Raw genomic sequence first — 23,086 nt, 5'->3', positions numbered from 1 at the left:
CTCAGGTGATAGAAGTGATGAGACTGAAGATAGAATTCTGATCTCAGAGGGAAACACTGAGATCTCCTCTTGCCGTTTTGCCAGCCTCCAATGCTGGGTCTTTGACAAGATGAAATATCTCGATCCAGGAAAGTCCTAGCACCAATATGAAAGTGGGCCGAGAATATGATGCTAAGCCTGATATAGAGAGCATAGAGAATGCCTTTGAAGGACAGTGGGAGCATCAGTGACCAAGCTAATGATCAGATGAACACAGAGACTTTTACAAGAAACAAGTGTCAGCAGCTGACACTTGCCCCCAGCTTTCAAACATTCCTGTTACCAAGAAGGGGCTCGTTTCCTTCTCAGTCTGACCATTTCCTTCTTTCAGATAATATTTAAATGATATTGTGAGGAAGACAGATGACATGCTGTGTAAAAATGATTTTGGCATATGGTATCAGAATCTGAACTAAACGGAAATTCAATTATATAATTGAGTATTGCTCTGCTGCTATAATTATACCTCTAGAATATGTAAAAACGTCATTCAACACGATTGTATTATTAAATTTTCCTGCTTGGCTGTATCTTTGTCCTGTAAAGATTCTGCTGACTTCAAACAGCATAATTAAGTTTTAAAAATTACAATTAATATATACCTGAACTGTTTGTCCCTTAATTCAGAAAATGGAAATTCAAAATATTTTTTAAAGACTGTATGTTAAAACCATTAAGCTTTTTGAACTCAAAAGAATATTCCTGTAATTCATAGTCAGAAACTGCATACTTATGTAATGACTCCAGATTAGTTATTTAGGTACTCTTTAATATTTAATGCAGCTAATACGGAGCTGAGTGAGAACAATTAAACAATATGGGGCTGACAATGTAATTACCATAGGGAACTTTTATTTATTATATTATTAGTAGGTATAGTATTTAGTAGACTTACCGTTCAATTTCTTTCTCATTCCCTTCTCTTCGAAATCGTTCAATGTATTCTTTGCTATACCGTTCTTGGGTGTGGCACTGTTCTTCAAATATTTTAATTGTTTCATTAAAAGCTTCTATTGCTGTCCTCTTCATCTGAATTTCCTGCACAAAGCAGTCCATTTAAAAGATGATAGTTTACAATCAGAAGCATAAAGCTATTAGAATGACTTCTTATGTATTACCATTATTTGAAAATATAGCACAGTTTATAGCACACTATTAATTTAGGGGGGAAATTTATAAAAGCTTTTTTAACACTTTAAATTTTGTTAAAATTGATTCAAATCCAGATTTGTTACCTTCCATGATGAAAAAAGCAACTATGTAAGTAAAGAAATTAAAGTGGCTTCAACCATGAAGAACTAACCCCCAAAACCAAATATGAACCCTCCAGCTTTAGATGTTAATGTAGAAGCACAAGAGAGTTTAAAGAGGGAAGCAACTTGAAAAGCAAAAATAATGTAAACAGGTCTATTTGCATGAAATAGTGATAAGATATGAGAAGGAGCTTTCATAAATGATGTAATAATTTTTCTAATATGTTTCGCAACAATGCATATTTTTCTCCTGAATGTGCCAATCTGGGAGGTTTCTTTTAGAAATAAGGAACAGGAAGTAGCATTCCAGATGTGGTGGTATCTCAAAATGTCTAGCACACATGAAAATGCTTCCCGTTCCAGAAGGTTTATTTCCAAAACTAAGAACCATCCTGTAATTCTTGAATTCTGCAAGAATAGTTTCCACCTGGAACAAAGACTTTTCATATACATGATGATATAATCCCAGTTTAGAGGGAATGTAAATCACAAATTCTAATTTCATATTGGTCTCTGATATATAGTAAAATGGCATGTGCAGGGTAGAAAAAAGCAAAACAAATGCTTTAAAAAAAATCCTTCCCATATCTGTTTTCGTGATCAAATTGTCACATGTATGTTTCAGAATATAGTGAGGAAAATTCAGAGGTAGGTTGCTCCTGATTTGGCCCAGGCGAACCAGTAGTAGTGGCGATGAGAGGCTCTACCCACCCGGATGCACACATCTACCCTAAAACGGTAGTAAAAAATTTGGCAATCCACCAATGGGAAAACTATATATTGAAAATCAAGCACCCCTTTGGTTTACATGGGCATTTACTGTCAAATTCTATTTTTTGCATAGGTCACCATGAGAATGTAAATCAACTTGAAATATACCTGTGATGTTCTGGTGTATTCTTCATATAATCTGTCATATTCTTTACTTTTCTCTTGATATTGAGTGTGGTATTCCTGAAGTTTTTTGCCCACAGCATCAATATTATCTTCTTTTACCAGCTGATCCTGCATACATCAGAGTAGAAAACAGATACAATTTTCTACAAAAGAAATTCAGATGCTGCTTTCAGTGTATAACTACCTCGGGGAAAACACATCAATTTTCTTAATCCTATAGTACAAAGTCTTCTAAATTACCAACATTTCTCCACCCAGATTTTAAATGCTGACTGTTCCAATTACTAAGGAAATCTATACATCTAAAGACAATATAGTTTTGGGATTTTTTTGGAGATCAACTTTTTTAGGATAAATCCCCAACACTAACTTCTTAATTAATTGTTTAATCTCATTACAAAGCATAGTAGGTTTTCATCAATGAAACTGGATCTTTTTTTACTAAAAAAAAGATATCAAATGAAGATTTTATGATAAGTAGATAAAATCTGTTCATCTTAGTTTTGCATCAATTCCTTTTTAAAAAACTTGATGTGAAATTATATTAGAAGAACAGATCTCAACCATTATAGTTTAAAATGATACCAAATAATTGACATACATGGCGCAAAGATAAATTCTACTACTAACAAGTCTTAAAAACGATTGCATTTATTTACGTTGAAATACTATTTTTTTATTTTACATTAGATAATTAATGAAATGGGTACTTTAAAGCAAAAGCTCTTGAAACAATCATATTTTAGCTGTGGTAAATTAAAGTATTCAAATAGGAGTAGAAAAGATTGCTCCCAGCCTATTTTATCATAAACATTCAATGAAATCTACCTATACGCTCTTTGAAAACTTACCTGCTGGTATTTAGATACAGGATACATCAGCTTCACATCAAGTTTAGGATTATACTGGGCAAGAGATTCATGATGATAGTGGTTAATCAATTCCACAACAGAATTAAATGTCAGTGGATCAGAAAAGCCATATTTCCCATCGAGATGATAGATTTTTATTAATTTATTGTTGCCACCCTTCCTAGAAGGTAGATAATAACAATCATCAGGTACATAGCACATTGCATTGATGATGCATATAAATCATAACATACTTTATGCTAGAATAGAAAGCCAAATAGAACAATTCCTGCATAATTATTTTGCACCATAATTTTTCATTTTTGTCTGTAACACTTCATTCATTTCTTTAATATTAGTATTTAAAAAATTATATGAAAATGCATTCTAAATATAGGTACACCCAAACCTTACTAGCTGCTAAGAACACCATGCTTAATTAAAATTTTAAATTAAAATTTGGTAGAGGAAGTTTTTTATGAACATATAGAAAACATTATTCTGTAAACCTGAGAAAGTTTATAAGGCACGATTTGGCTTCTTTGCCTAATTATATGGTCAGATGTTCTATAGAACTACAAGGAAAATAATGTAGCTGGCCTCAAATATACTGCAACCATTTGTATATCTGCGTTGCTATAGGCAAATAAAACAATTCTTCTGGATTCAATATATTAAAACAATTGGTAGGGTGAACCTGGAAAATTCAATCCTTTCCATTTCCAGATATTATTTTATTGTAATATACTTTTCTTGAAGAATTAGTATCTCAGAATCAGCTGAGATAAATAGGGGAATATAATTCTCAATGGATTTTAATCATGTGGTTGTTGTACATATTTATGTAACAAAACTAAAAATATTAATGGCCTGTCAAGAAAATGCTTGAAGCAGAGTGCAGAAGCAAACCTTTAGCTTTGGCATTTTTAAATTCTTTTTTAGACCTATCCTGCCTTTACTAAAAAAAACAAACAAACCAGCCGCCATTAATTTTCAGAAAGCACTGTATTTGAAGACAAAGAAGCAAAGAAAAAACAAATATTTTTTTTAAATAATGAAAAATAAGTCACAAACAGGAATCCCATTAGAAAATAGATCTAATTTATGAGGGTAAATCACCCGAGATTAGGAATTAAATACAAGAGAGAAGGATTCAATGCAAAACACCACTCCTTGAAAATAACCTTTGATGTGAGTTTGTTTGGTTTGAGAATAATTTGAAGAAGTGATTAAGGCATCCGCTAGAAACCATGAGTAAGTAACTAGTAACTAGTCCTGCCTAGTTATTTTTTCTCAGGTCTAGGAAAAAGGCACTGGCAAACCACTTCCGAAAATCTTGCCAAGAAAACTGCAGGCCATAGTTCAGATCATCTCTGAGAATTGGTCACGATTGAATGGAAGAATTTATTTTCTTAAAGGCATGGCTATAGCAGTAGTATGTATGAAACATACAGGTAGTCCTCAACTTACCACCACGATAAAGCCCAAAATTTCTGTTGTTAAATAAGAAATTTGTTAAGTGAGTTTTGCCACACTTTAAAACCTTTCTAGCCACAGTTGTTAAGTAGGTCACTGGAATTGTTAAGTTGTTAAATTGGCTTTCCCATTGACTTTACTGTCAGAAGGTCACAAGTCTGAATTTTGATCATGTGACCACAGGGATGCTGCAACAGTCATAAGTGTGAAAAACAGTCATAAGTCACTTTTTAGTGCCGTTGTAACTTTGAACTGTCACTAAACAAACGTTGTAAGTCAAGGACTACCTGTATGTGAGAGATATCAAGAGACTGGAAGTATATAAAAGACTGTGAAATTTCATGACTTCCTTTCCTCTGCACATTTAACTTTTTGTGAAGTCAATTTGAATCTCACCGGCTCGAGATTGACTCAGCCTTTCATCCTTCTGAGATCGGTAAACTGTGGACTCAGATTGTTGGGGGCAATATGCGGACTTTGTAAACCTCTTAGAGAGGTCTGTAAAGCACTGTGAAGCGATATATAAGTCTAAGTGCTATTGCTGTTGTGCTAGTTGTTCCAAGGAAAGGCAAGTGTTGTTGTTATTATTATTATTATTATTACCATTAAAGAAAACCATTGTATATTATTGCTTATTTTGAGATCTTTAGTTTGCCTTCAGGTAACTTTCTGAGACAAAAAAAAAGGTATAAACAACAGCCATAGGGAAACTGCTAAGGATAATTATAACAACCAAGACAATGAAAAGCAGGTCAAATCCTGACAACCCTGTTTTTAATTCAGACTTCTGACATCCTTTGGAACTACTCTGAAACCATCATCTTCAGAACTTGGTTTTATAGAGAAAGAAAAAAAGTGCTACGTTGCCAATTTCCATACAGTTTGCAAATGCTCTGGCACAAATGATGCTACTCTTTCGTATTATACAGCACTTTTATAGCCCAGCACATACAGTACATAAAAGAACTTTCTAGGACAATAAAGAATATTTACCATTCACATTCACTGGTTGCAACACATCAATTTACTAGCAAGCACTAAACAGAACTTTAGAACAGACAGGACAACTTATATGATAATATTCTAGTTATTTACCGGAGCGTGAGTGTATAGTCTCCCTGTTTCTTTGTCGATGCATCTCGCACCAAGAATGTTCCATCTGGCATGTCTCGGAGTTTGTCATTTACCTCTTCTCTGGAAATATAAGAAGTAAATAAAATGCATTTACTTTTACTTTTAATGGTAATAGCAATGTTAATTGTAAAAACATCTAAGGTGTTCTTGTTTCCTTCTAAAACAATTACACATTTCCTAATTAAAACTTTCAGAACACTATTGCCTAAAATAGTTTGCAGTCAATTTTTAGAATTTACTTATATGGTTTGAAGCGTCAATTAAACTTTTTTTTAAAAAAACCCAAGCTAATATTTGAACTAGATATGTCTGATTAGTTATAGTTCCCGATAGGTGCGGTAACTAAGAATTGCTTCACATCAGGTTATTTACTGTTGATACTTTTAAATTACTTTAATCCAAAGATAATTTTACATTATTTAAATGCATACAATGTATCAACTTTTGTTTTGTACCTGATTATTTCCTGAACATATACTTGGTTGTAATAAATGATTATGATGCATGGGACTTTACCTAAATAGTAAGCCTACTTTTTTATTGTTTTTATGAAGCAATTTAAGACAACTACAAAATCAATGATTAAAGAATGACACTGATGTGTAGAGGTTACTGGGCAAAAGATATTTTTAATGAAATTAAATGAGATATGCAAACTATTGATAAACACAATCTTTCTAATTTGTAATGTGGCTATAATAGGAACTAGCTCTGCCAGTGGAAAAGAAGCATTGCTACTTTCCTGCAACCTCTCTAAGAGTACACTGTACATGACTTACTGAATCATATACTCTGCATTATCTAATCAAATACCTTTTCTCACGATTCTTTTTTAAATTGGACAGTTATGTTAAATGCAAAAAGGTTTAAGATCAAATTCACTTGAAATTAGGCTATTTTAGACATTTGATTTTAATGTAAAAATCAGTTTTTACTTATGAAAATGTAGTTAAAAAAATTAAAGTGTCCATTTTTTGATTTCGTTATGATTTAACAAGAGCAAAATTGTAATTTTAATATTGAATAAAAAAACTTTTCACCAAGCTTACTATCTTCACAATACTACCTACATAATTGCATATTATTTAATATTATTTACCTTGAGATGTCTCCCCAGTACCATTCCGCTTCCTGCAATGGCGAGCTGCAGTTCTCTTTTATCTCATTTGTATTGATAGGAGTTATTGGTTTGGAGGGCTTTGGAGGGAGAGCTGAAAGAGAAATTTGGTCTATTATTTCTGACCACATATTACAATTTAAAAATTTTAAAGAGAGGATTCAAGTGGGAATAAGACAACTTAAGAACACAATTATTAACATGCAAAAACTAAATACAAAAGTGTCATTCCTGAAATTTAACATACATTTTATTTAGCTGTTATTTGATTACACATAAAACTATTTCATCTGCAAATTTTATTTTGGAATTAGGTAGTTCTTGAATTAAATAAATTACATTTTCTGTTTGCCATAACACAACATACAGTTATCTTGCATTTTGAGTTCAATCAGTTTTTACAGCTAGTCAAGAGACTCTGAGTAATATGAATTGTATGTTGAAATGGAAGAAACACTGTATGATAAAATGGGGCTAAGACTCTAGATATAACGTATAGATGGAACAGTGGGGGAATATATGTGCTTAGAAGGACTGACATTTACATTGTTATAACTTAAAAAAGAATCAACCAACAGCATAAAGCTATATGCTGTTGGTTGATTCCAGAAAAAAATGTCTTGAATGTAGAAAGGTACTTCAAATTTTGGAAATGTGATCAGTAAGAAGGGTCATTTTATCATGACTAGTAGATTTGTAAAAAGCCAGAAATGTTTGGATTCAAATACATAATACAAAGAATTTTAAAGAACAATATTCAACTGAAACCAGAACTTTTCTGGCTAGGATTAATGGAAAGCCAATTTAAAAAGAGCCATAGAAGATTATTTAATATGCATGAACACTTACATACACACACCGGGGGGGAGGGGGGAGGAGAGGGGGGGGTTCAGATCTGGTCTCCCTGACCTCAAAAACATAACTGATTACTTTTGATTAATATCCAGATGGAGTAACAAAAAATACCACATGTGAAAGGCAATTGCAAATCACATTTATATCACTGTCAAGAAAACTAACTGGACATATCCATGAAGTCATTGGGAGCTAAGTTTGACTCAAAAGAGACACACTTTTACGAGTGATGAACCATGTCTTTTCAATACAGCACTGGCAAAAAGAAAAACCCAAACCATTGAAGATCTCAAATAAAATATTTCCTAAATGCTTTCCCGCAAATATTTAGCACTACGTAATATATTGCACAAAATAAAAGCAGTATTTAATTTCAGGAATACATTTTGTAGAAAACATGTGAGGTCTGCATCCTAAGGAACTTGATAGAACACTGCCAAAAAGACATGGTTTGGATGCATAAAGCTCCTGACATTTCCATTTAAAATTGCCCTATCCTAACTGGGTCAGGAATTTTCTTTTAAGATAAAATAGATGGCCTATGAGAAACAATGTCCCTTGATGCTTTTAATAGAGCTATGTATGTTCATGAGCAGGAAAAGTAAATCCTAATGTAGTCACACTAATATAGCTAAAGGGAAAACAAATAACAATGCTGAGGTCAAACTGCATGCTAATATTTTAGGATTTTAATGTAAATACAGCAAATTTATTCTCTGTTTACTCCAGAGGGCAGAAAACAAACCAATAAACTCAAGTCCTAAGATGTGGGTTTTCAACTAAACTTCAAGAAATACTTTTTAGCAGCAGCTATTCAAAAATGGAATTGATTATCTTAAAGCTGGTGGATTTGCCTTGTTAACGTTTTGTATCTTTTTAAAGATTAATTTTGTTGCAATGGACTAGATCTCTGAGGTTCCTTCCAGCTTCATGTTTCTAAATGTTTCCTATCTCAAAATATATTTCTAAACTTGACTTGAAGAGTGAAAACAAGTATCTTTATTAGCCATGTGGATGATAGTTAGAAGATAAGCATAACACAAGGTTTAGAAAAGGGGGTGGATGGTGGGGGGGGGATGTAGGTTTAGAATGAATTCCTATATATTTAGAGCAAGAGTGCAACAGGAACTGTGATAGAGTACAACTATTTTCTAAACACCAATGTTAGTTAGCATTCTGTGCCTATGGAGCTGTCAAATTACAGAAGATAATGTTGCAGACTCACAAGATGTCAATATATCTTTCAGATACATAAATAAAACATATTTGAATATTTCTGCTCCCATACATTTAAAAATAATTATTGATATGACAGATTTAGGATTCTTATTTCAATTTCAGCTCTGATCCTGAGACACCCATCACATATCTCGTAGGCACTGGGCTCACAAAAAGTGATCTTTAATCAATTATACTTTCAATCATAGTGGAAATGCCAGAATTTTGCATTACATTATATTTAATTATATAATATATTTATAAATATATAAATATGGGGTGTTCACATTAACTCTATATGAAACCATCACTGTTTCACAGAACAAACTGTGAATATAAATATAGAATATTTAAGAAAAAATCACTTCACATGCTATCTATGGAGAGAACATACTATAAATTACGAATATAAAACCAGGAATAGGCGTCTTAACTATCAGGGAGGCAAATTTCTTTTGAATATTAGGAAAAATTCAACAGTAAGAGCACTTTAACAGTAGAAATCAATAACCAATAAGAATGTGAGCTCCATTTCCCTGGATGTATTGAAACAGGCTGGACAGTTATGGCCACTTTTAATTGAATTTATGCACTGAACAAGGGCTAGACTGATTGGTTTAAATGGTCCATTTCAGTTTTATGATTCCATGAAATAAACAATAGCATGCTAGGATACAGTTACTCTGAACTATGTCCTGCTATAACTGGAAAGGGATTGAGAGAATTAAGAACAAAGTATGTCAGTTGCAATTTAGTACTTGCTATACAAAGAATAATTTGCAGGTATACAAAGTCATAATCTAAGCAGCTATACATAGTTTGAAAACTGAGCTTGGCTCAATGGTCCATGTAGATGCCAAAGAACTAAGAAGACCAGAGCAGAAACCTCTCTCATAATCTTTTACAGCATCTGTTACAAATCCCAATGCAATGTACTGGATTTGTCTCTTTAGAAGGATAAGAATACTTCCCGAGTTCTTTGCAGTTCATAAAGAGACAAGAGGACTTGTATGCTGCTAAAGGCAGCTTTATTGTTAGCAGGCTATTTTTAATAATCTGTGAGCTGCTCTGGTTACTCTGGTGGGCTAAAAGCAGCCAACAATTTCATTTGAATATAATCATCCTTACAAAAAAAAAAGAGAATGAAAAATAGAAATTAAAAAGATAAACCTCATGCAACGGGGGGGGGGGGGGGGATGGACTCCTAAGAAAACAAATGTATTTAAAAGAAAACAAATGTATTTAAAAGAAAACAAATTTATTTAAGAGAAAACAAATGTGTTTAAGAGAAAACAAATCTATTTAAGAGAGAAAAAAATTAAACACATTACTAAACCTTGACCACACGGATGGAAAACCCAAGAACTAAATCAGCTATATAATATGAAAGAGAACATTAGATAAGAATACATGCAGGTACATAATGTAGAACATGGCATCAATTTTAGGTGCCAATTACATGGATGATATGTAAAGATAAAACATGTCCCAGAAAGATTTGAGCTGAAAGATACAATACACAGTTCAAACTCATGGTCAATATAAATAATGGGTTAAATATGCTTAACAAGTGAAAGAGACTCTAGGAGCTATGTGTAAGAGACATTAGAAACAACAAAGTGGGGAAAAAAAACATTCCCAAAATTTTACACAGAAAAGAACTGAACAAGGATGCATAGTAACTGAATGATAACTTTCAGTATCAACCAAGAGAGGAATATGAATGTATCTCAATCAAGAATGTAAAAATAATAGGAAGGAAAATAATAATAATGAAAAAAGTTTTGAAGGAATTATAGGAATATTTACAGTATAGCCAAGACAGAACTACTAAAGAGTAAAAATAAAAATTACCTAATACAGGCCAAAAATATTAAATTAAAATAGCAATCCCCTTTCAAAGGAAATACAGAAAGATTAATACAGTAAATGGAATATATTCATTAAACCATTCACAAAACCTTTGGTATCATAGGCAATAATCCATCTGACCTATAGATAAGCAATAGGTACCTGCACTTATTTAACTGTTAAAAGTTTAGGCAAAGCAGCAGCTAAATTACTAAGTCCAATAAATTTCAACAAATGTGAAATAATATTCTAGGGCCTAGTGATGAAAAATGATCAGATTATATAGTCATCCTAAAGAAGGGATTCAAAAAAATAATCCTTGAAATTACTAACCTGTCATAGTAATTTTTTGCTTAAAATTTTACAAAGAACAAAGTTTTCAGAAAAGATAGAGGGACACAAGATCAGATAACAAACATAAAATGGATAACAGAGGAAGGAAGGGAAAGTAAAAGAAGAAAATTACCTTTTCTTTATTGACTACAGTAAGGCTTTTGTGTAGATCATACCAGAACGTGTCCTACATTACAGCTAATCAAAGTGTCCGAAAACCCAATTATTCTTCTGAGGAAGCTTTAAAATGATCAAGAAAGCTACTATGAGAACTGAAATGAAGAATCAGGGTAGTTGAGAATAAGGAATAGATTGAGAAAGAACGCACATTGTCCCCATATCTATTTAAATTGTACAGCAAATACATTTGAAGAATAGAAGATGGTGGCTTGGACCAAAATTTGAGATAAAAATGCTAACAATTTAGGATCTGAGGTGACACCACTTTGTTAACTGACATTAAGTTTGTTAATGTGAGAACAGTTCAAAATGGAACCTGAAAAATCTGGGTTGGTGTTCAATATTTTTTAAAAACTGTTTATTGAACTTGTAGTTGATGGCAAAGCTTGACATATATCTAGTTTTCTTGGGATCAAGGAAAGATAGTGTGCATTGACCTAGGAAAAGTAAAGAGATTTACTAAGGAGGAAGCAACAACAAATTAAAATATGATCATTTCTATGATCCCCACTCCACAAAAGATCCAAACAAGTGAAAGTAATGGTTATTCCAGTGATAAATATAGAAATATAAAATCAAAACTTTGAAAAAAAGTGAGTTGAAAAAGATGGTCACCTTCAATTTACAGATTTAGAGATGTTTACTGAGAGCATTATGAATGGCAAAATTAATCAATTGGTTCTGAATGAAACAAAGACTGATGCTCCCTTAACCTGGAAAGTTTAGGGAAGTGAGAGAATGAGAAGGCAACAGAAAAGACAGATGGATAGGATCAAAAAAGATTACTGAAATGCGCTTGAAAGAGCTATAAATTATTGCTGGCATTTATCTATAAAGCTGCCAGGAGTTTCAGCCCAGGTTGATAACACATAACTAAATTACTAATGGTAAACAGTTTACATACATTAACAACTTACTCATAGTTTTATTGTATCTTTTATAACCCACATAACCCTGAAAAAGTTTCCAAATACAGATTCAGAATGGCTCCTTTGTTAAAGTAATTGTAAAAGTTTCTTTCCAGTTCTAAAAGTCTACGAAAAATAACATTTAAATGTGAAAAAACGTGCATTTGAACGTTCTAGAATCTAGGCAGTTGCATTCAATGGCTTTCATACAAGTAGCAGAGGCTTTTATTAACAGCTGTGGATTTTCTCTCTTGTCTCCCAGGCCAGGTGTGAACTTGACATTTTTAATAACCAACTTCCAATATTTTACTAACGGGGAAAAACCAATCAAATACCAGCTGTTATGCGACTATCAAGTGATGCCAAGAACCCAAAAGCAAATATGTCCAGATAAAGCTTGTCCAATAGAACTAAAACTCGGCCAAAACATCCCATTGCTTTATTTAATAGAGTACCAACTTTAATTTTAAAGGAAGACTATACAATATAATAAAAAAGTAAAAAAACTGAAAAAGGCAAAAATGAAAATAACACTGTTTATAGAACTCTGGTTTTGTGTAGTTTTTAAAAACTCAAATGTATCAAATAGGAATGGCAGAAGATTCCTAAGGAATAAGCAGAAATATTTTTCTCCCCAATCTGCTGAGAAGTACACGAACTTTGGGTCCTTTGGCCTCAGGTGTACCAGGAAAACTACTACTGTATTTGTGGCAGAGATATGGATCTTTTGGCTCTCAAACAATTCAAAATTCAATTTATAGCCAGCATAGCCAATATGAAAAATGCTATAACTTAGTTCAAACAAGATTTGGAGGGACACAACTTCCTCTAAAGGCAATGCTGGATGGAAAGTGAACATGTAACTCTTTTTCCTCCCCAGAATAAACCTTACATCTTGATGATGGATCTAAGTCAACATGAAATATCTTTTTATCAAAGGAGATGTTAGAGAAAACATTACTACATCTTTGGGAAACTTTGTATAACCCCAAACTCATCATTTTTCATTAGTGATCTACTGTTCCAAAATTAATAAATCAGCCTTATTCCCACTCTTAAAAGTTTTTAAAAAAGCATAATTTGAGTTTGAAAATCTGTATTTTAAAAATCCGTATTGCTGAAAAACACTGGAAATAAAGCATTATGAATTGGCTGTAAATGATGCATATTTTTCAAAGCAAACTATATTAGTTTATTACTTTAGATAGATTTCAGGAAATTAACACAGTACTTAACTATTCATAGAAAGCGGGAAGAATCACATGAAGGGCTCTCAAGACTAAGTTCTTAAATTTGCAAGACACATGCAACCTTAGTTATTATTTGGCCAGCTAATAAAATTTGACAGTTCTAGGTTAAATTAGCATCTGTTTGAACCAAGCAATGGATGTATAAAGTAATTTAGATTATTTCTCCCATAAAGCATTGTGAACAAAGTATCTGATTTGCTGATTTAACAAATCTCTAGTCTTTGGCATACAGCAGTAGTAGGGCACCGGGTATCAATGCTCTAGAAGTATCACACAACAACTTTAAGTAATTGTCAAAAACTACACTGATGAAGAACATTATTGCCACATAGGGTGTGCACTTTAAAATAAACCTTAAATATAATTTATAGTTGACAAATATAGAACAGTTTAATGTAGTGGGCAGAGAGTGGGAAGATAAAGAATGTACATGGAAAAATATTTTCCTTTGAAAATAAGATTCCCTCATTTAATGCATCTTTAATGCAATAAATATAAATTATATAAAAATATGAATATAGTGAATAAATGTATAAATAATTCTTTTCCCTTGGGGATCACTATGGTCACTACTGTGGTCTCCTGATAGAATTTTAAATACTGTATTTTAGTTTTTCTTTAATGTATGGATCTATTTGAAAACACAATGTTAAAAAATGTAGCAATTATTTTCATTGACAGGAATGTTGTCTACCCCTGAGTTGCCTTAATGTTACAGTTGAACTATTCTTCTTGGGGGTGAAGGGAATCAGTATGACAAAAGCAAATTTGAATGACAATACCCATCTCTAGTTTTGCATACCATGTTTACGATTTGGCAGGCATTTATTTTTCAATATCTGGGAATCAATACAATCAATTTCAGATTTCGGCAGCTAGCTAGGCATATGCAAGCTAAATTAGATGATTTTTGACAATAAGAAACACAACTTTGTACAATGCAATAAGACTCTTAAAATGTATCTGCAGCCGTACTCCCATTTAAGCCGTACTTAAAGTCAGCATCACCAACCAACCTGCTGCATTCAGAATTCCAATGATTCTAACAGAAAATCGGAAACTGAATTTTAAAAGAAACAGCATTTCAGTCAAATATGAAATGTGCTTAAAATCACGTTAGTGATGTCAGTATGCTGACTATTTATGAGTTTCTATCAAGAAGCTTTAGCACAGCTGCTCAAGCTTTTCAAATTATTTTCCTTTTTCGTACACATAATTTAGCTCAATAATTCAATTTTTGTGTGAATGTGTTTATCTACATAGAAATAATGGCCTTTTTCATTTAGTGGGCTTTCATGTATAAAGTTTGCACAAGACTGCAGTCTTATTACCTCAAAATATGAAACAAACTGAAGCTTTAGATAGCAAAAAGAGAGTTACTAAAAGATAGTCATACTAATATTTTACACTCAGGTAGTCCTCACTTAGCAACCACAATTGGGACTGGCAATTCCATTGCTAAGCACTATGGTCACTAAGTGAAATATCACATTATCATAATGGGCTTATAAACTAACTTTCACTTCAGTTGTTAAGCAAATCACTGTAGTTATTAAGTGAAACTTCACGTAATGGCTATTAATAATTACTTCTGCCTTCTCTACCAACTATGTTTGTCAGAGGCCAGCTTTCAAACATGAAAATGGTGAGTGTAAGACTGCAGGATAGTCATAAATATGAGGACTGGTCACAAAGCTATTTTTAAACATAGCTGTAACTTCAAACAGCTACTAAATGAGGCAGTCAGGAAACAAGGCTTATCTGTACTAAGTATAATCTTTATTGTCATTGTACTTAAATACAACGAAATTGGTTTTAACCTCACTGGTGAAAAATTGTAACAAACGAAAAAAGAAAGAAAAAGAAAAAAAACTAGCATGTGCATGGAGTGATTGTGGTTGTATTTAGAAGTCTCACAGCCCAAGGATAGAAACTATCTTTAAACCTGCTTGTTCGGCTGGCTACTTTGATGTCTTCTGCCTGATGGTAGAAATGCAGAGACACTGACCAGGGTGTGAATCATCTCTGAGTATCTTCTTTACTCTGCTAAAGCAGCGAGATCTGGCGATGTCATCCAGTGGTGTCAGAGGGCAACCAATGGTTTCTTGTGCCGAATTGATCACTCTCTGTAGTGCCTTCCTGTCCGCAGCTGTTAAACCATCATACCATACTGTAATACAATATGTGAGGACACTTTCTATGGTGGACCCTGAGGGGAGCCTGTGCTGAGCTTCAGCGTGGAAGATGTAAAGGACCCAACCCTTACTGTTTGTGGACGATCCGTCAGGAAGTCTTTGATCCATTCACAAGTGACGGGAGGGAAATTCAGGTCAGTCAACTTTTCAATGAGAATTCCTGGTAAGATGATGTTAAAGGCCGAGCTATAGTCTGTAAAAAGCATTCTGACATAATTCCCAGATTTCTCAAGGTGGCCCAGTGCAATATATAGAGCAGTGGTGATGGCGTCCCCTGTCAACCTGTTGCTTCTATAAGCAAACTGGTGTTGATCAAAATTTGGTGGAAGATAGGACCCGAGGTGTTGTAGGACCAGTCTCTCAAAGCACTTAATCACTATAGATGTCAGTGAAATGGGTCTATAGTCATTCAAGCTTTTTATGGCTGCTTTCTTCGGAACTGGGATTATTGTGGCAGCTTTCAAGCATGATGGGACTCTAGCCTGTTGCAGGGAGAGGTTAAAAATCCTTGTCAGGACCCCTGTTAATTGGTCAGCACAGGTTTTTACCACTTTCCCCAAAAACCCATCTTGACCTGCAGCTTTGTTGGGATTTACAGCCTTCAGCTCAGCTCTCACTTGATGTTCATCCAGGGTGAGTGGCTGGAGCTCAGAGGGCCTTTGGGCTAGAGCCACAGAGACTGATCTTTTGACCATAAAGCGGCTGAAGAAGCTATTTAGCTCCTCTACTAGCAGGGCATTAGCACTGGCTATTTTTTTGTATTGCCCTTATAGTTGGTTAGGTGTTGTAGTCCCTGCCACACCTGTCTTGAGTTATTATCTTCCAGATACTTCTCTACGTTTTGTTTGTATTTCTGTTTAGCCACCTTAATGCCTCTTCTCAAGTTTGCCCTGGCTTCATTGTATTTGTCTTCATTTCCTGCCTTGAAGGTGGAGTTTCGGGCTCTCAGAAGTGATTGTACCTCTGCTGACATCCAGAGTTTACGATTACTGTAAACTCTGATGCGCTTATTCACTGTTACATTGTCTGTGCATGTTTTAATGTATGAGAGTAGTGTGTCAGTGAATTCTTGCAGCTCCAAATGTTCAAATATACTCCACTCGGTAGTCTCAAAGCAGTCCTGCAACTGGCAGAGTGCTCCTTCTGGCCAGATTTTGACAGTTTTCAAGACTGGTCGTATCCTTTTCGTAAGGGAGATATACTTTGGGCACAGTAGCAGAGAGATGTGGTCAGACGTACCCAGATGGGAGCGGGGGATTGCTCTATATGCCTGTCTTAAGTTTGAGTACATATGGTCTAGAGTATTCTTACCTCTGTGGTACACTGCACATACTGCACAAACTTAGGGAGAACAGACTTTAGACTGGCTTGATTAAAATCCCCAGCCACAATAAAAGTGCCCTCAGGATAAGTTTGCTGCTGCCTCTCGATGGCGTCATGTAACTTAGAGAGCGCTGCACTAACATTTCATCAGGTGGAATATAGACAGCAGTGATAACTATAACAGAAATCTCTCTAGGTAAATAAAATGGCTGACAAATGACAGTTAAGAATTCCACATCTGCAGAACAGTGAGTATAAGCAATTCTACTGTTAGTACACCGGTTATTATGTGTGTAAATACAAAGTCCTCCACCTTTGCTTTTACCAGAGTTGCTGTTTCTGTCCAAGCGGTGTGTGGTGCAGTTAGTTAGCTCCACTGATGCATCCAGCACAAGTGGAGGAAGCCAGGTCTCTGTGATGATCATCACACAGCAGTCACGAATGAGCTTATTTGCTGCCATCCATAGCTCTAGTTCAGTAGTTCCCAAAGGGGGTGGTACCGCCCCACTAGGGGGCGGTGGGATGACTTAGGGGGGTGCTAAGAGGCAAGGGGGCAGCAGGGGGGGCTAAGAGGCAAGGGAGGTGGCAGAGGAGTGCTGGAGGTGTTCTGCTGTGCTGTACTCCCGACTTACCTAGTTTAGCACACAGGTGCAGAAGGGAATGCGATGGGACCAAAAGTGAGAATCCTTCCCCGCGCGGCTTGTGTGGAGGTGTGCCTTGTGTGGAGGCTTAGTCTCGCCTCACCAGGAACTGGCGATGCCGCATCTTTGGGAAGGCTTGGGTCTCTCTCGCGCGCCTTCAATGGGTGGAAGGGCTGGGTTCTTCTTTGTCGCGCAAGACTGGCAGTTAAAACTGCTCCTCCAGCTGCAGGGGGCGGGGGCGGCCGCGAACCCCTAAACATAGCGATGGAGTTGTCTTCCCTGCTTCTCTCTGGCTTTGCCACCTTCCTTCTCCGCGGCCTGCTGTTATTTAACGAATGGGTGTGTGGGTGAACAGCTTCACAAGAGCCGAAGGTCCTGTCCCACCCAACATGAGCGCATGGAGACCCTCGGCTGGTCTGTCATGCTGTGTAGAAACTGAGCTGCTGCCTCCGTAAAAAATTGCAGGGAAAGCTGACATTTTGGAATGTGATTCTAAGAGGAAGAGCGTCTACTCCGCTTGAACTACTTTCTTATGTAAATAAGGATTGAACAGCGTACAAAAGAGATTGTGGATTGTCATCCTTTCATGCTGGGGCAGGGTGTGATTTTGCAAGTACTTCATAGATGCACGTTTTTTTCTATAGTATTAGCATTGTTAATAGGATTCTTTTTAAAATCATCTGGATTAATAAACAATCTTAATCTTGCCCACTGCTGGAAATACTCCAGAAAATGTGTTTTAAATTAGTAATAATTTTTATAGCATTAGCTGGCTGGCTGATGTGCTGAAAGAGGGAGGCATGTTTTGTTCAGAATAGTTTGTGGAATTGAGACAAGTGGTTCTCAAGCATTGACACACCTAATAAAAGTAGCTTACAGTGCAGTTTAACATCATGTCCTGACTACATCCTTGTGTTTTCCCCCCCAAATGAATTGTCATTGCCCTGATCTCATTCCCAGTAATGAGTGAAATATCTTTAATCATTAGTTGTACTAGCTATAAAGTGGCATTTTTCCTCCTTTCCTATTGACTTTGCTTGTCAGAAGGTCGCAAAAGTGATCAACATGACCCCGGGACACTGCAACCATCATAAATATGAGTAAATTGCCAAGTGTCTGAATTTTCATCACATGGGCATGGGAATGGTGCAACGGTTATAAGTGTGAAAAACAGTCATAACTCAATTCTTTCAGTGCCATTATAACTTCATACTGTCACTAAACTAATAGTTGTAAGATAAGGACCACCTGTATTTCACAAATTGCTAGGGAAGATTTAAACTTGCTATCTTCCTGCCTACATTCCAAACTCTGCTATCTCTTTGCTCTGTGAAAAGTCTTCTTTCTCCTGCTGCAGACTACAGGTAGTCCTCAGATTATGACTATAATTGAGCCCAAAATTTCTTTTGTTAAGTGAATTTTGCCCTATTTTATTATCTTTCTTGCCACTTGTTAAATGAATCACTGCACTTGTTACTAACGTTGTTAAGTGAATCTGGCTTCTCCATTGACTTTGCCTTGTCAGAAGGTTGCAAAAGATGATCATATGACCTCGGGATACTGCAACCATCATAAATACAGTATGAGTCAGTTGCCAAGCATCCAAATTTTGATCTTACGACCATGGGGATGCTACAATGGTCATAACTGTCAAAAATGGCCATAAGTCACTTTTTCAATACCTTTTCAATGATGAAGATTTTGATCGTTTGCTGCTTCATACAGAAGTTCGTTGGCTATCAAAAGGCAACTGTATGAGATGCTTTTACAATCTTTTTGACACTGCTGTGGAGTTTTTTGAAGACAAGAATGCCTTGCTCAGTGGTGAACTCAGAGATCAGGCATGACATTGCTTATTTATCAGTACTATTTGCAAAGTTCAATGAAATGAATTTGCAGTTGCAAGGAAATTAGGTCAATTCTTATTAAGGCCAAATCTGTCATCTCTACATTTATTTCAAAGTTAACTCTATTCAAGCGCAATATAGACCGTTGCAAGCTATACCAATTTCCGAGCTTCTCTGAGCTGGAAGACAAAGGTGGGATACAAGATGATGATCTTCACGTTTTTTGTGACCATTTAGACATGCTGCATAAAGATATGTCTGAGCCATATCAGGGTCTTCTTTTGATGGAAATTCCAGATTGGGTGATAAATCCATTTTAAGATACTGAGGAAGATGGGGTAGTGGAGGAACAACTCATAGAGCTGTAAAATGACATTGAGCTGAAGCCAAAGTTTAAGAAATCGTACCAAGAGTTTTGGTTACAGAAAGAAATTTCTGACCGCTATCCTGCACCATGGACAGTGGTTAAGAAGTTCCTTGTTTCATTTCCAAAATCATATTTGGTGGAACCTGGCTTCAGTGTGGTCATCCAACTTCTCTCCAAGCAAAGAAATCAACTCAACATTACTGAACGTGGTGATTTAAGACTCCTGCTAAGTGACTTATAAACCAGACATTGGGAAACTGGTATCACTTCATCAAGCCCATCCATCACATTAAGAATTTACTGAACAGTGAAGTAGTTACTAAATTTTACTGAGTTTACTAAGTTACTAGTCACTAAGGTTCTTGATAAATGACTATCAGACTTTGAAAACCTGGTATCACTGGATCATGTTCAACAATTTTGTTGAATTAACATTAACTAAAAAGGTTTCCAGCCTTCCAAGGTTGGTAAAATAAGCATAACTAAGACATTTCCATATTAACTTTTATGATAATTTAGAATCTGCTTTAAACTCCAGAGTTCCCATAGTATGGACTGTATTGTGAGTGTTGAGCCACATTTTTCCTAGTTCTGTGTAACTTATATCACACTGAAACTAACACTAGTATTATCTTCTACAATGCTGATGTTCTGCAGAAATTGAGAGTTTTTTGTTTTCCCATTGGCAGGAATTCTTGCCTCACCCTGTCACTTGATTTTTAGCTTCAGCATCCTGTTTCTGATAGCCTCTAAATGCCTATCGACGTATCTTCCCTTCACTGGTTTACCACAGCAGTATGGAGTCCATGATTAGAGGTTGCAGGTAAAATATGTTGTATTCTATTATCATCATCCCTTATAAAATGATTTTAAATACAAGAGAAAAGGCAACTTTATAACCAGAAAGGCTATTTCATAGCGATCAGATTTCCTTTCCTTACAAATGATCAAATACATTCAATATGGATTAATATCAAGTGGAGGATATGAACAATTTAAACAATTTAAATTTCCCTTATGTGGAGGGGGAGCTGTTGTTGCTGTTTCTCAGAAAATGGGAAATTGATTTAATTGTTTAAACTATTATTTGTCACCTCTTTAAACTCTGATTTCCTCAGTTTGTTTTCTGCACATTGTTATACCTAAATATGCAGAAAATAACCTGAGAAAATCAGGGCTTAAAGAAGTTAATAGTGGTGAAGATGCTTGCCTCCCAACTTGGAAGGCTGAGAGTTCAATCCTAGGTAGCTGCCAATGTTTCTCTCCTAGGACACAAAGAAAAAAACATCTGTTGTGAGCTCCCTGTGGCGTCAGGAAGGGCACCCAGCCAGCTCAGTTCCAACCAGTTGCCTCAACTCTTCCCTGAATTAAGGCATCACAAGGTTGTAAAAAGGAAGGCTTTTTTTACATGTACGTAGAAAATGCATATTCTGTGTTTTTCGATTGGCAGAAAACAAGATAAATACAGTATGGCATTATTATTTTGGAGGAATTGGGAGTTAATAATGGCAGTATGGAAAATAGTCTAAATCATACAATAGACTTTATAAAAGAAATATTTCTGCAACTTTACATTGTAACACTGATGAAGACAAAATTAAACAATATCTTATTATGAAAAGTACTATCATGGTTAATAATTTTAATTGTAATATTAAGTACAAAGAGTTAAACAAGTAATTAAAATAATGACTAAAATTACTCAGATGCTTTGTCAACTATGATTACATTGCATACAGACCAGTGACGGCGAACCTATGGCACGCAGAGTCATTTGTCAGGGCACGCGAGGTGCTGCCCTGTCAGCTGGCCAGTGCGCATGTCCGCGCTGGTCAGCTGAGTTCACCCTTTTTTAAAGCCATTTTTCGCCCTCCCTTGGCTCCAGAGGCTTTATAGGAGCCTAGGGAGGGCGAAAACAGCCTCCCCCCCCGGATGCCCTTCGGAGGCGTCAGGGAAGCCTCCGGAGGGCATCCGGGGAGGGAGGCTGTTTACGCCTCCCCAGGCTCCTATAAAGCCTCTGGAGCCTGGGGAGGGTGAAAAAAGCATGTAAAAATGGGGGGTTGCACCTGTAGTGCGCGCATGCGCACTGGGGGTTGCACATTGCATTATGGGTGCTGCACGCACACACACGACCCCCCTGCACTCCCCCCACTTATGGCATGCGAGCCAAAAAAGGTTCGCCATCGCTGATATAGACTGTCGCTTCAAAGCGCCAGGACATTATGAATGAGCAGTCACAGAAAAGCTTCGGTGTTGTTCTTCTTGGGCCCTACAAGGCTGTACAGATGATGCATGTCATGCATGGACATCTGTGCCTTTTAACCGTGTATTCTACATATTAAGGAAACCAGACATGACTATTTAATACTTCTACCATTTAGTTAAGTATTAACTGTCAATGTGACTGTTATACATGTTAAAAAGCTTAAAATAACTGGACATGATAAAATGCTATTAAATTAATTCTACACTTATAAGAGAAGGCACTCATTTATTTTATTCTGTAGATTAATCCACAGATTGTGATTGCGTTTAACTATATTGTAACATTTAAGTTCAGTTCATTGTGATGAAGAGTAACACAGGCTTGTTACACTATGTGATGAAACATAACAGTGCTGACTACTTCTGCTGTACTTTCATTTAGAATTTATTCTAGCTTTTGTTTAGAATTTATTCTGGTTCAAGAATTTGAATCCTAAAATTCATCAATAGGAAATTTTTTATTAGTGCATACATAGAGGCAGAATTTACAGTTATCACTACCATTTTTAGGAAAACAATTTAATGAACAAAGTTAAGTGTTAGGCACAATATACGTTTATTGTTGCAGCACAGTGCAACAAACTTTAAACAGTTATTGTATCAATCAGCAAGAATAACTATTACTATGGCTATGACTATGGTGTGTTAAATAATGATGTTACTTGCACACTTCAGAATTTTCCTGTTTCATTAAAGAAACTAAAAAAAATCCTTTAATATCTCAGATTTTTATATAATGATATCAAATTAATATTAAATAAACAGGTGATAACATCTACAATGTTCCAAATCCTCTATAATCATATCTGATTATAGAAATAGGGAGCAATATATTCACCAAATTAGCCACCTAATTATTTCTTTGAGATTTAATGAGTATTATTCCATTATAGCAAAATAACCAAGCCTACTTATCAATGCAAAATGAAAGAATTATTAAGGCACACATACTTTACTGTATCCAAACAAAACATTATCATATTTGTAATTCTTTAGGTACCAGGAGACTATTGAATAAATTACATATTTCTTGCTTCATACATAGTATGAAGTTAGGAGGCCAACAGTCCAGCTCTGGACATGAGC

At 35.3% G+C, this 23,086-nt stretch overlaps 1 protein-coding gene across 1 annotated transcript in view; it reads right to left on the bottom strand.

Annotated features, from left to right (window-relative positions):
• Window positions 1-23,086, bottom strand: part of LOC309389033 (phosphatidylinositol 3-kinase regulatory subunit gamma) — a 49,071-nt gene that overhangs the window by 7,929 nt on the left and 18,056 nt on the right. Inside the window, exons 2-6 of the mRNA XM_081946925.1 lie at window positions 6,750-6,861; window positions 5,612-5,710; window positions 3,041-3,221; window positions 2,172-2,297; window positions 935-1,077 (exon numbers count right to left, since the gene is read on the bottom strand). Coding sequence (XP_081803051.1) covers window positions 935-1,077; window positions 2,172-2,297; window positions 3,041-3,221; window positions 5,612-5,710; window positions 6,750-6,861 — 661 coding nt within the window. The remainder of the gene's footprint in view (window positions 1-934; window positions 1,078-2,171; window positions 2,298-3,040; window positions 3,222-5,611; window positions 5,711-6,749; window positions 6,862-23,086) is intronic.

This window comes from Natrix helvetica (genome assembly GCF_964273705.1).
Source record: "Natrix helvetica genome assembly, chromosome: 3".
NCBI lineage: Eukaryota > Metazoa > Chordata > Lepidosauria > Squamata > Natricidae > Natrix > Natrix helvetica.
The sequence above is the reverse complement of the archived record's forward strand: the minus strand, read 5'-3'. Positions and strand labels throughout refer to the sequence as shown.